At 41.1% G+C, this 13,347-nt stretch overlaps 1 protein-coding gene across 1 annotated transcript in view; it reads left to right on the top strand.

Moving 5' to 3' along the window:
* The first annotated feature begins 699 nt into the window (after positions 1-699).
* LOC109983587 (neuronal migration protein doublecortin) overlaps positions 700-13,347 on the top strand; it is a 30,053-nt gene continuing 17,405 nt past the window's right edge. Inside the window, exons 1-3 of the mRNA XM_020633370.3 lie at positions 700-879; positions 5,000-5,425; positions 7,820-8,160. Coding sequence (XP_020489026.1) covers positions 5,062-5,425; positions 7,820-8,160 — 705 coding nt within the window. The 5' untranslated portion in view covers positions 700-879; positions 5,000-5,061. The remainder of the gene's footprint in view (positions 880-4,999; positions 5,426-7,819; positions 8,161-13,347) is intronic.

Raw genomic sequence — 13,347 nt, 5'->3', positions numbered from 1 at the left:
GTCTCAGTGATGTCACCATTTGTAAATTAAAAAAGGAAGTCACCATATGTGAAATGCTGACTCCAACTAACTTAAAGAACTGGAGTTGAGACGGCGGGAATTAGTGTCTTGGTTGTTGAAATGGCCCATTTGGCGAGCCATCTAATGTAGCTAGCATATACCAAAGAGGTAAAACAACACGAACAAAGAAAATATTTTAAGGTTTGGGGACAGGATTTAGCTCGAGTGAAGCCTAGCCTCCTGGCAAATACTTTAAAATCTCCCACCTGTCAGTCAAATCAGCCACACCCCTTATATTAACCCTTATTATAACTCTTTGCGTTGATATAGTTTCATAAAAAAACAATGTTTTTACCATGCTGGAATTCTGTTTATCTCTGCTCTAAAAATGTGATATTTTAACATGGGCTCAAATGATGATTTGAGGTTTTTGGAGTCAGCCTCAAGTGGACACTCGAGGAACTGCAGTTTTGGCACTTTTACTTTGGCTTCATTTCTTTTTTATCTGATATGGTATTACATCTTCCACCATTTACCCTATATATTAGCTTCCTTTTGGTCATCTGTGTTTTATACCTTGGGTGAGGCTGATATCAGCTCCTCCCCTGCCCCTCACTCACTGCTGGTACCTCTAGTATCTCCACGCGCAGTGGGCGGGTCCGGTGCTCGTTGGCTTTAGGACCCAGTTGCTCCTCCAGCGAGGGAAGGCAGTGGCTCGGCTCTCAGACTGAAGCAAGCAGACAAAGGCAAGGGGAGAGACGGCGTGCCGCTATCCTGCAGCATCGACTCACACATTCACATACACTCCCCCCTCTCTAACACACACACACCCACACACACAGGCTACACACTCCCTTCACTCCGCAAGCAGCGACGCAGGTGAGTCCCCTTCTAAGTGGGATTATCCACACACTATACTAATTATAGGAGGAATTAAATAAGCGTTGTTTAGATCTTGACTAGGCAAGTAAAGGTGACATTGTAGTTTTTAAATGTTTGCAGGAGAATATTCTAGGTTTTCAGATTTGAGCAGGTGGATTGTGAGTAGGTGTGCGCACCACCCGGCCTTTTTTTTTTTTTTTTTTTTTGTTTTTCCTTAAGAGAAACTTGCATTTTCTGCCACTGCTATGCCATGTGGCCGCACTCATTCAACATAAATGAGATGTGTTGCTCCATGAAACTTTTTCCTTCCTTTTCTGAGTGTGATTTAAAAAAAAAAAAAAACCATAACTGCATGGTTTGGCTGTTTTCTCGATGTGGATGAGCTTTGATAAGGATGACTGGTGGTCTCAATGTGCTGTTGGTTAGTCAGGAGTGTGTAGTCACCGGGCTGTTGTGTGTGTGTGTGGGTGGCTCAGACAGGAACACACAACCGGTAAGAAATGTCAATGATGCTGAATCATTTTTACTGCAGTGCTTCTTAATAGTCAGAAGATGCTCTTTTCTTGTTGAATCAATGCATGTGTCTGTGTCGGTGCTTTTTAAACAGATATTGATAAAGTCTGCAGAGTATTATCAACCATAAAGATGTATGATAATGATCTAAAGCTACATGTCATGCATTTTAAGCCTGAACTGCTGAGGCAGTGTCCTAGCTGAGAGAAAATCTTTTGAGAAGATCTACTTTCTGGGGCTGCTGCAGAATGAGGAGCAGTAAATGGTGATGTCACTCTGAATGCAGGCCCCCTCTTTTAGACAATGGACTGTCCTAGTTGATGCTCCACTGGGGAAGGGTGACTGTTAGCTCTGCCCATTAGTGCGGCAGATGGGCTTGAAACCTGGCCTTTGTCAGCTGAGGAGCACCCATCCCACTCAAGACCCACCCCTGTCACTGTGTGCATGTGTATGTGTGTGTATGTGCCTGTCATAAAACCCCAGTCAGCAACACAGCCAGGGGTTAGCAAGGGATTGGAGGGGCCTGGCCACATGGATGGGTGGCGGCAGCATGGTTCTTTCTATTTCATTTGAATAGCATCTGTTTGTCAATGTGGTCCTCCATACAGTACTATTAATGTATAAATGTGCACCATGCGGGGCATTAAACAGTGAAGAAGAACAGAGTGGTAAAGACTCAAATGAACATTATTAGATATTGTTCGTTTATTGGTTCACTTATCGTCGTGAGGGTTAAAATGGCATTACAGGTTTCAGACGAGATAATCGTTACAATTAAACATGAATGATATGTTTGAGATCATTATCACAGTATAATACTCCTTTAACATTCAACAACGAGTATTTCTCATCTATCATTCAATCCAATCAGTCAATCGATAAATGAGTGCAATATCTCAACAGAATGCAAACAAAGTCCAAGCTCACATCTCCTAATGTTTTTTTGTTTGACCCAGAGGTCCAAAAACTGAAGACATTCAAGTTTATATTTCTATATGAATGACAGAATGAACAAACCTTAAAACTGGAAAAGCTCAATTCTGAAGGTGGTGAAATTGTTTGCTGGAAAAGCGATTGAAGTGATTCATCTGTTGTTAGGTCGTTGCAAGTTTGGCTTCTCTTTATTAGATAATTAATCCACTTACCCAATCATGTCTATTTAAAGAAATGAAAATATTTCTGCTGTTATTCACACTGCAGCCTACATATCTTTTGAGACATGTGAGTTCCAGTCTTCAGAACATTTACACCACAATGAAACTGAAAACCAAATCCAAATTGTGCTCTCATTTATAAATTGATAGAAGATCATATTCAAATGTTGCCCTTCTCCAATTGGATGCCCTTCTTATTGAGGATTTTGGTTGAAAGATGCAACAAAATGGTGCAAAGTTGCACAGAAGATCAGGATGCCAAATACTGCTTTCTGGTCTAGTATGTCATTGAGAATATAATAAAAAGTTAAAGCTCTTGAAAGACCATCAGTGACCCCGGAGCCAATATTGTGAAGGCCTGTACGCTAAGTGGACAGTTGTCAAAGGTTTAAAAGGCTTTTCTCTTCATTTGGCAAACTGCTAAACAGATACACATGCAATATTAAATGGATAAAAATGGAATCACTTTCTTAGAAAGAGCTTTATATTTAAAATTAGATTATGTCTGTGCAGCAGGACACAGCTTCTTTAATGTGGTCCAGTGTGGGTGATTTATGGTTGTGTTCAGTTTGAGAGATATGGTTAATTGAGTTTTTGTGGCTTTTTAGGACTGATTGTGGTCATGGGGTGGGAAGTTCACAGGAAGAGACTAGTCCTCGAACGGAAAGGCTGCTCCATCCTTTGGCCAGTCCATCCTTGTAGCATAAATGGTTTATTGTTTTATTAGCTGAACAGATGCATCGTTAGCATAATTTCTAAGCAGCAGGAAGTTCTGGATCTCCTGTAACATTTAAATCCCAGCTGTATTGGGAAAAATTAGGAAAAAACACAAGAACAAGGTGACCGTTTGTTTTGAGCCAATAAAGCTTCAACTACGCTTCAAATTCAGTAGTCAAGTAATGAAAGGTGGACTTTTAGAACAAATTTATTATCAAGTGTTCTTAACACTTTAACTGCTTGAATATTAATGAAACACTTAAAATTCAAAATATAATACAGTACACATAGAAAGGATTTTTTTTTTTTACATTTTTTGCTCTTGTATTCTATGAAACATAGGAGCAATGTACATTTTGAAAATCACCCAACAAGACACCAGGCTCTGTCCTTTGCTTTAAGTTTATTGCCTCAAACTAAAACGCATATTCATTATACAATACAAATGGAAGCAATTTGGGGCAAAAACACATGATGGTGAGACTGATCTGAGCATATCAGCCTGTTAGTTTTAAAATCACTGAAACAACATTGCTGAAGAAATGTACGTATGTCGTTATCATCAGTTGGTTTCTGGAAAATATACATTCAGATGTCTAACCAACTGTCAACCTGTTAGCAGTTGTTATATCAAAGGATCACTTAGATGTATTTCCTTAATCTTCCTTAGCAGCCTTGTGCCACTTACTGATTCATCTGAGCAAGTTAGACAACTGCTCCCAGGTGTATGTAGGCGGGAGACGGAGGCTTTACATGGGTGTGCTCCATGCTAAACACAACCAAAGCAGATAGGACACTGGATTTTAATGTTATCCCTTTCACTGATGTATTACTCCACAGCTGTTTGGTACTAATGTGTTCTGCCCTTAATGTTAATTAGAAAAACCCAATTAAGGTTTGCCTTATATTTTGTCTGTCAACCATGTTAATCTCATCCCTAAGTCCAATTTAAAATGCCTGGGATCTTGTTTGACACCAGTACTCTTATAGTAGATAGAAATGTAGCACTGCCCAATGCCACGTGTTTTCATATCTGCAAGAGTTCAAAGGCCAGTTGGATCATCTGTAAAGATAAATGTTAATTGTGGATTTTCAAGCTTTTTAAATAAAAGAAAGGATTGAGGTACAGTTAAATCTAACACACAAGAAATCTACATTAATCATGAATCCAGGTATACAAACACAGCGCCCTTTGAAGTGGCCATGATGTGTTTGAAGAAGGAAAATCAAAAACCAGTTCTTTTGTCTCACTAAAAAACCATTATGGGTTTCCTTCATTGTTCTCTTGTATGCAGATGATACCATTACATCATCGTAGATTTACACAGGTCAGTTCCCATGTCCAAATAACAGACTTCAGATGTCTCCTGCTTTTACAATGATATCATTCACCACATGTCTCTGTGTTTGATCTAATACTCATAGTGATTAGTAACAGTAGTTAAATATTCAGACTTAGTATATGGATGGGAAATGTAGCTGGGAGCGTTAAGATGACTTGTCTTGCGGTGAAGACAAATATCTGATGGCTAAATAGCCAATTTACCTTACATTTAAAGCTATATAGTACGCACACATCATTTGTTCACTGGCTACCTTCTACCTGTCTTTTAATGTAGATTGTCTTGGTCATCATTTTCGAGTGAGCCAGAAAAAGTTAAACACATTGTTCTAGGTGTTATCAGCAGATTGCAGTTGTAATAGATTACACAATGTTTTCTTCCTGTTTGTAGACTCTCCAGAGCCGGTCACCACCACCACACATCTGTCACAACCATCACAGCTGTCAGTCATCATGGAGCTAGACTTCGGACACTTTGACGAGCGAGACAAGTCCAACCGCACCCCGCGGGGTGGCCGCATGAACGGACTCCCCAGCCCTACTCACAGCGCCCACTGCAGCTTCTACCGCACGCGCACTCTGCAGGCCCTCACCAACGAGAAGAAGGCCAAAAAGGTGCGTTTCTACCGCAACGGAGACCGCTACTTCAAGGGCATCGTGTATGCAGTGGCCAATGACCGATTTCGCACCTTCGACTCGCTCCTGGCTGACCTCACACGCTCGCTCTCTGATCACATCAACCTACCACAGGGTGTCCGCTTCATCTTCACCATTGACGGCGCACAGAAGATCTGCGCCTTAGATGAGCTAGAGGAAGGTAAGCAGTTTAAGTACCAGGATGTATTGAGCACTTTAATTTATTCCCAAGCTGAGCTGGAAGTCTAATTGAGACACTCTAGGCCAAAATGCTAAAAGCCATCTGCAGTTTCAGGTCAGTTTCTGTGCAGAGAAGATGCAGATGGCAACTTTTCCAGTTCTAAGATTAGAAGTTTTATCCTCCTGGTCTAGACTCCTGTAATCTCTGATGTTTCTGCTGTTGATGTGAAGGGCTACTTTGGCCAGTGTGCACCTTTTTCAACAGCTTGTAATTTGTACATTTCATTTGGCTATTAAGTTTTTACAAAAAATATTGTCTTTAATACAAAATGTCAAGACTATACAAATAGATTTACTAATATGGCATCATCATCTGCATAAACATAACCTGGTTTGAACTGCTTTTAGTGGATCTGCTGCAGCAGGTCTACCATTTTAGTTTGTATGAGACATATTTTCTGTTTCTTCTATGCTTTAGACTCCCACTCCATACTGAGCTGTGAAGTCAGCTTGCTGCAGCTTGAATAATTGGTTGTATTATAGACAACATGTGCATCCAATTTTTTTTTAAGAATTCTACAGCCTCAACTTGTGATCGAGGTTTATTTACCGTCAAACTTCTCCATCTATTGTATTTTTGAACGTCAATCCCAGTTTTTAAATGGCCCTTCTATGTATTTCAATTTGAGGTGAACTGATTCAGCTCTCAAGGTGTTTTACATAACCACACACTTCATACTGTTCCTGATCAGTTTGTCTGTCCGTCTGAAAGCTTTAGTGGTACAAATGACAGACAGCTTCATGAGTAGCTGCCATCATGCCTGTTGTGTCTGCTGCAGTCCACATTTGGCATTGGAAGGCTGATCAGAAGTGATTAATGTGCTTTCAGAGTCATGTTGTAAAAGTTGCCAACGATGATTTGGAATCTTTTTTGGGGGAGAAAATTGAATGAAGTCTTTATTTTTGGCACTAGACAAGATGAGACATGTGTTGATCTGCCTGAGGAAAGCCATTTTTCAGTGGAATCTTTGCCAAGATGCAGCAAAGCTTTTATCAAGAAATGGAAGGGAGGGTTGCTAAGATAAATTAAAAAGAAAAGGAGAAAAGAAAAACTCAAAAAGAAAAGGTTGGTAGCATTAATGCGGACCTTGGTTTGGACCCAGTTGAAGTCTTGGTCCACCACAAGGTACTTCTACTAAAGTGGGATGAGTTGAAGAGGGTGAACTTGGGGTGAAGCCAGAAGATAAACTGCAGCTTAATTTCTTGTCAAAATTAGATCATCAGCTCTGCTTTCGGAGCTGCTTAAGGAAGATAGGAGTGCACGTGTGTGAACGCCTTTTCTATGCTATGTCTGAGTCTGTGTGTGTGTGCGTGCAGTAAAGATAGGGCAGCACAGTCAGCACTGTGGGTGGTGGGGAGGCATTTCATTGTGCTTCCTCTTGCGGGATATAATTAATTGCTCCATCTCTTATGCACTGTGTAATCCCCGTTTTTTGCCCTTTGTCTTTACCGTAATTCTCCACATTTGGCCTAATTGTTGCCTTATGGATTCCCCTATTGTTCAAATTCCACTTTCCCTCCATCTCTAGACCTCCCTGCTACATTTTACTTTAAATTATCTCCCTGTCTGAGCCAGCACAGCACAGTCTGCTGTACAGACTGGAGGTCCATTGTCACAATGAACATGGAAGATTAATTTGAGACTTGGAAGGAAGATGAGCCAATTTAGGGAAAGTACATTTGTGGGAAGGCTGTAGAATATTTTAACACTCTGACAGACTTGAGAAATGGTTAAAGATTGTCCTTAAAAAGCTTGAGCCCTCCATTAATGTCCAACAAGGAAGTCTTTCAGAATACCAGCCTTCTCCAAGGATAGCTGATACAGTGTAAGTCAAACCAAGCCAAGTGAAACATGCTTTAAAATCCAAACACAATGAATCATTAATGGTTGAGGATGTAACTCGACAGTACTGCACTTATTCTCAGTGTTTGCTTTAAGTATTGTTGCACTGATCCCTTCGGTGGTCTCAGGGGGTAATCTTGAAGTTGAAGCTCTTATTTTCATTTCTTGAATACCAGGCAGCAACATGCAATCATGAGCAACATCACAAGAATCAAACAGTACAGTTTACATTAACATGATACAGCAATTTCCTTGTTAACTAAGATTTTACACATCACTTCATTGATTTTTCCAAACCACTCAAAATAAACACATTTCACGTGAATGCAAACTGGTTTCTTTGTGAAATAAGATCAATACTAGAAGAAACCCGAGATGATCTATATTTGAGCTTTGCAGGTTCTAATGTTTCCAATAGGCACCTCTGGGACGCCCTGGTATCAAATCTAAGTGTGTTACAACACACTGACCCAGTTCTCTTTGCCTTCACAGGGGAAAGCTACGTTTGTGCATCGGAGAACTTCTACAAGAAGGTCGACTACACAAAGAACGTCAACCCAAACTGGTCCGTGAATGTAAAGGCCTCAGCGAGCCAGAAGAACATGCAGTCCTTCGCTGCCAAGGCAGCCGGCGAGAACAGAGACACCAAGGACTTTGTTCGACCCAAGCTGGTGACGGTGATGCGCAGTGGTGTGAAGCCACGCAAGGCTGTGCGCGTCCTGCTCAATAAGAAAACGGCACACTCCTTCGAGCAGGTGCTCACCGACATCACAGAGGCCATTAAACTTGAAAGTGGCGTGGTCAAGAGGATCTACACGCTCGACGGCAAGCAGGTATGTCTAGCCTTTTGAATGCACTTTGAAAATGCTTGACCTTCTCAAATCCAAATGCACCAAGCCTGCAGTGGCTTGGACGATCATCATTTGTTTAATGGACAAGTCTGTCTGTTGCATGCTCAGTAAGTAAACAAAGCAACACAATAGGGAAATTTGTGGTCAGGACTGAAGAATGCTGGACATTCATACATCTACCCACATCCCATCAGGTATCAGGATCAAAGTAAAAGTGGAAGCTGAAATATTTACTTTGACATGTAACCAAAAAAAAAATCATTGTCCATCTCTATACTCGGTCAGAGATGACATGAGAGCTTCATGAGAACCTCGAGCGTCCATGAGAACAACCTGTGTACACACTGACTTTCATTGTCTGCCCTCTTTATCTGACTTTCAGTGTGAGGCAACATACTCTCCTGTCTTGTGGTTCAGGTCATTAGGATCCTCCTGTCCACCAGCCTTTGTTGTCAGGTTACTTTTTAGGTCAGTGGTATTTTCTGAGTTCATCTGTCACTGAAAAGAATCAAAGTCCTGGGTTGTTCTGTCTTTATGGTAGTGAACAAAAAGGCCAAGCCCTGTATTGTTGTGTTTAATCATTATGGTGACTCTTTTTGGGATGGGGCACTTTGGTGTTTAATGGAGCAGAGAGTCCAGAAAATCTTTAGATTTAACATCTAGAGGAATTAAAGCCAACTAGGATGCTATAGCTTTCTAAACTTACTCTGTTTGCAATCCATATGATTTTAACAGATAGGAATAATTTGTTATTTATCTTTGCAAATCAAAATTGGTTTAATGAGACCAATCCAATGTAGAGCATTTAAGTTGGACAAGATTCATCAGGTCTAATATTTTACCAAAGACAGAAACAGTCCCCCGTCATTACAGTGTGTCAGACATTCAATCCATCGATGACACTGGAACATCTGCATGAATTCCCTTTCCAAATGTAGACATTTGTTGGTTATAAAACAAAAGCTCCAAAATAGAAGAACAAGTGTCTTTGTACCTTTGACCATTCTTAGGTGTTCAGTTATAAGGAAAAAGCAATTATTTTTAGATTTCCCCATGAGATGAAAGTACACGTATGTTCTAGTGGCTGGATACGGGTATTAAAAACTGTTTTTGACTTTATTCTCTGACTTCTATCCAGTGTTTTTCCAAAAAAACAGATGGAATTCAAGGACTGTCGATCTATAGTGACAGGCCTTACTCTGAAAAAGGCCAGATAGAAGTTTGCATGTTAAGATTTTGAGACAATAAATTCGAACTATAGGTTGACGGGCAAGCATGAATTTTGTTTTATTAATTCTGTCATTAAAAACATTCATAAATCCATAAAATTGAGTACTCTAGTAAATGATCACCATGGGATCAATGTACTGTACAGAGGGAATATGTAGAATAATATTTGCTCACAGCTGTTAATTCAGCCAATACTAAAGCTCATCAATGATCCATATGAAGCACAACACATGAATGAACTTTGCCTAACACTAACTCCCTTGGGAAGACTTTTGTTTACTCAACACAGTGGCGATGCTAAAAGGGAGGATGTTTAATTCATGTTCATGCTCTATCAGAGAAGTGTTGAGGGATAACCGCAGCCACTACGCAGGGTCTCTCACTTGGAAGGCTTGGGAAAGGTCTGTTACATGGACCGTCTACTATATCCTTAAAAGATGAGGTTTAAATGAAACACACCTGGTTAGGGCTGCAGTTACTCTCAGGTTCATCGTTATCATGATGAGTATTTTAAATAAGCACATCACAAAGGTAATGCAACAAATAAGAACAAATATTTTGTCTAGATGAGCACTGCTTCTCATTCAGCATGTCTACAATTAATCTATTTTGTGAAGGCTTGAGTATAATAGCCAAGCTTTAACACCATTTTGATGGACTAAGCTTGAGCTTCAGATTAATTTGGACCAATGCAGTGGTGAAAATTAGGCTTGCAAACACAGGTATAGATTGTTGAATATGTGTTTATTAATCACACATATTGTTATCACAGTGTTGAATACCAATGTTTTCCCACATCTCCTATTCTTCTCATATTGTCCAGGCCTTGGGTGGGGGGGTTCTCATAGGTGGGTTGGGATGTACAATTACGTTTGTTGGCTTGATGTTAACACATAATGGAAAATGCTGTTAACGGGCTCTTAGAACAACATCACACTCACAGTATTTACTTTAACTCTAAGGATGCTGCAGTTAGTGGGCTGTTAACAAATTATCCCATATTGGCTGTTTTTATTGTGACTATTAGGGTTCAGCTGCTACTCCATGATCCACCAAAATCTAAAACAATCTGTTATAAGTTATCTGAAGAATACTGTTCTCATCTTTATTGTATAAGAGAGGGAAAGCTGAACTCTGCTACACCAACTGTTCCTGGTGCAGGCCTCATACTGATCAACCGTTTTGCTTGATAATTCCAAGTTCTCACACCTGTAACTGTGTGTGTAGATCAGATACCTGTGCTTTCCTCGCTGTTGTGAATCATAGTGTAATTAAGTGAGGCCGGGACATGGAGCGGGCGTGAAAGCATGTGTGGATATGAACACGGACATCTGTTCCTCAGTCCTCTCTTTGATATGCTTAAGTGTTCACTAATTCTCCTGTGGGGACGTTTTTATTCTGTATTATTCATTACAGATGGGCCGCGGATCGTGCCCTGTTGTGCTTCTTCAGTTTTTTTTCTCCCCCCCCCCTGAATTAAAATGGCCTGAATCACACATGTCTTGGAGGAGGGGAGGGGGCGCTGAGATGATGGATGGGGGAATTTGATTTTAATGCTCTCTCTCAGGGGTGCAGTCTGGCTGCCCCAGGTCTTAGACTGGTTTTCCTGAAGAAACACTTGCTAAACATCAGGATGCTGTTCTACTTATAGATATATCTGTTATTTTAAAATGTTGTCTCCATGGTTACATTTTCTTTTCTTTTCATCTTTGCTGAGAATCTTTATGGCCATACATGCATATTTATTAGTGCGATACACCAAATAAATCCAATATCCACCATATGCAGCCTTCCCAATAAGATCATATTGATTATGTTGTCATCGCCGTGGATACAGATTAATTATCCCATGATTAGTGTCCTCTGATCTTATGCTCGGGGGACTCTTCTGTTGCATTGCACTGCACAGAAGAGTGGCAATGGTTGCGTGCGTTATTGCGGTGCCTTTGTGTGCAGGCACACTGCAGATGCTCTGTGGTGGAGGTGATATGGTGGTAGAAGTAATATTGATGCAGTGCCCGCCCCTCCCTCACTCTGCACCGATCCTCCTCTTCCCATTCCATTGCGATAGCTGCTGGGACTGGTTGCTAGGAGACCACATCCCAGGCACAAAGAGAGCCCAGCTGGTGTGGACCGGTCTGTCAGAAACCACATCCTGTAGTGGGTGTGAGAGTTTACTATCAATATAATCCTTTTGGTTTGAAATGCACATGTCAGGGTTTTGATTACCTTTTGTTATCTTTGATATTTCAAAATCACACCGGATTATTGAATGTATAGTTTTAAAGTATTAGGTCTGTGTTTTTTTTTCCGGGTTGGCTTTTTAAGGCTTTTTGCACTTGCTGATGTTATAACTCTAGATTTTCCTTTTTTTCTACAGTGCTGTGTCGATTTTAAAGACAGCCTGCCTCCTCTCTTTGTCAGTAATGTGAACAAAATCACTCCCATTTTCCCCTCAAATGCTGCTGCTTTTCACTTCAATCGGGGAAGGGTGGGGCCAGACGATTCAGGAGGCATTTTCCATTCTAAGAGCAAATTAGGATCATTTTGTTTTCACCAATGGTTAATAATTACTCCCTGTGTGTTTAAAAAAAAAAAAAAAACTACATTTGCTCTGTCTGCTTCTAAAGTCCACTTTAAATCCGAGAGAGTTTATTTAATTGCTGGCAGCCATTTTGTATCATTTCTTTTTGTTAGAGGCATCTGCAGAGGAGAATAGGCCTGATTTGCATTAAAGATCTGGTGCTTGATTTTTCTGGATCATGCTTTGGGAAGATTCTTCGTCTTAACAGTCGACAAATCCAAATGTCATGTATGGAATACGTCGGAGGTGGTGATGCTCGATTTGTCCTTTTGAATTGTCTTGATAAGTCTGCAGCAGACATACAGGCTCTTTAATGGATTTGAGTGCCCATTATTCTGACCTGGGCTGGATAAGAGGCTGTCAATGGAGTCTTTTTTTTAATTTTTTTTTATTTGCCTACAGAGAGCAACGGCACAAAGACGTGGACGCTTCAGGCACAAGGTCACACTGTTCTTGCCGGAGAACAAAAGATTCCAGTTTGCTATAAAAAAAAAAAAGTTAAAAACTCATTGAGAGAAATATTTTGGAACAATAGGATATAGATAAAGGCGTGGATTCAGGGCCTCTAAGCGACTCGAATACATCCATAATGGGGAGCAAAATCCTGCTTTTTCCTTCCGTTATCAGCACTCTCGCAGTCTGCCTGCCCCTTGCCATGCTGCAGAAGCAGTTGTCATGGCAATAAGCTCTGCCATGATGGATTCAGAGTGTGACAATGGCTGTAATACGCTGAGTGTGCTCTTTACACAGGGTCTTACCTGCTTGCTCTCTCTGCTCCTCAGCCTTCAACACTGCAGTCACATATCATCCGCACACAGACGCACACACCGCCACACTCACACACACTCTGCTAAACAGAGACACACAGTCAGGCTGACAGAGGGGCGTGGTCCCTCATGGTGAAGCATCTCGAGGAAACATGGTGGAGTATCGTCTGGTCTTAAATCCCCTCACACACACACACACCCACACCCACACCCACACCCTCCCCCCCCCAGTACCACATCAACAAGTGAGCATGACCTGAGGGGGGAGAAAGAAGGAGGAAGCTAGGATTTAATAAAGCTAAGGCCACATCAGTCAGACAAATGGAAAGCCTGCTTCCTCGGGGTTGGGGAGGGGTGGGGTTAAAACAACATCATACACCAGCTGCTCCCCATGACTGTGCAGATATAACGCTGCCTAACTGGCTCATCTGTGCTCCAAATGCACCCAGATCACCTCGGAAAACAGACACCGTGCAAGAGCATGAAGGTCAGAGACGGGTCAAAGGGGCAACATGCAATGGTGATGTTTGTCAGAGTGCAGGACATCTCCCTGAGTAACTGCTGATACTGAAGATTTGCCTTTTTTTT

The sequence above is a fragment of the Labrus bergylta genome, chromosome 14, assembly GCF_963930695.1.
Source record: "Labrus bergylta chromosome 14, fLabBer1.1, whole genome shotgun sequence".
NCBI classification, from domain to species: domain Eukaryota; kingdom Metazoa; phylum Chordata; class Actinopteri; order Labriformes; family Labridae; genus Labrus; species Labrus bergylta.
This window is presented reverse-complemented; position numbering and strand designations above follow the sequence as displayed.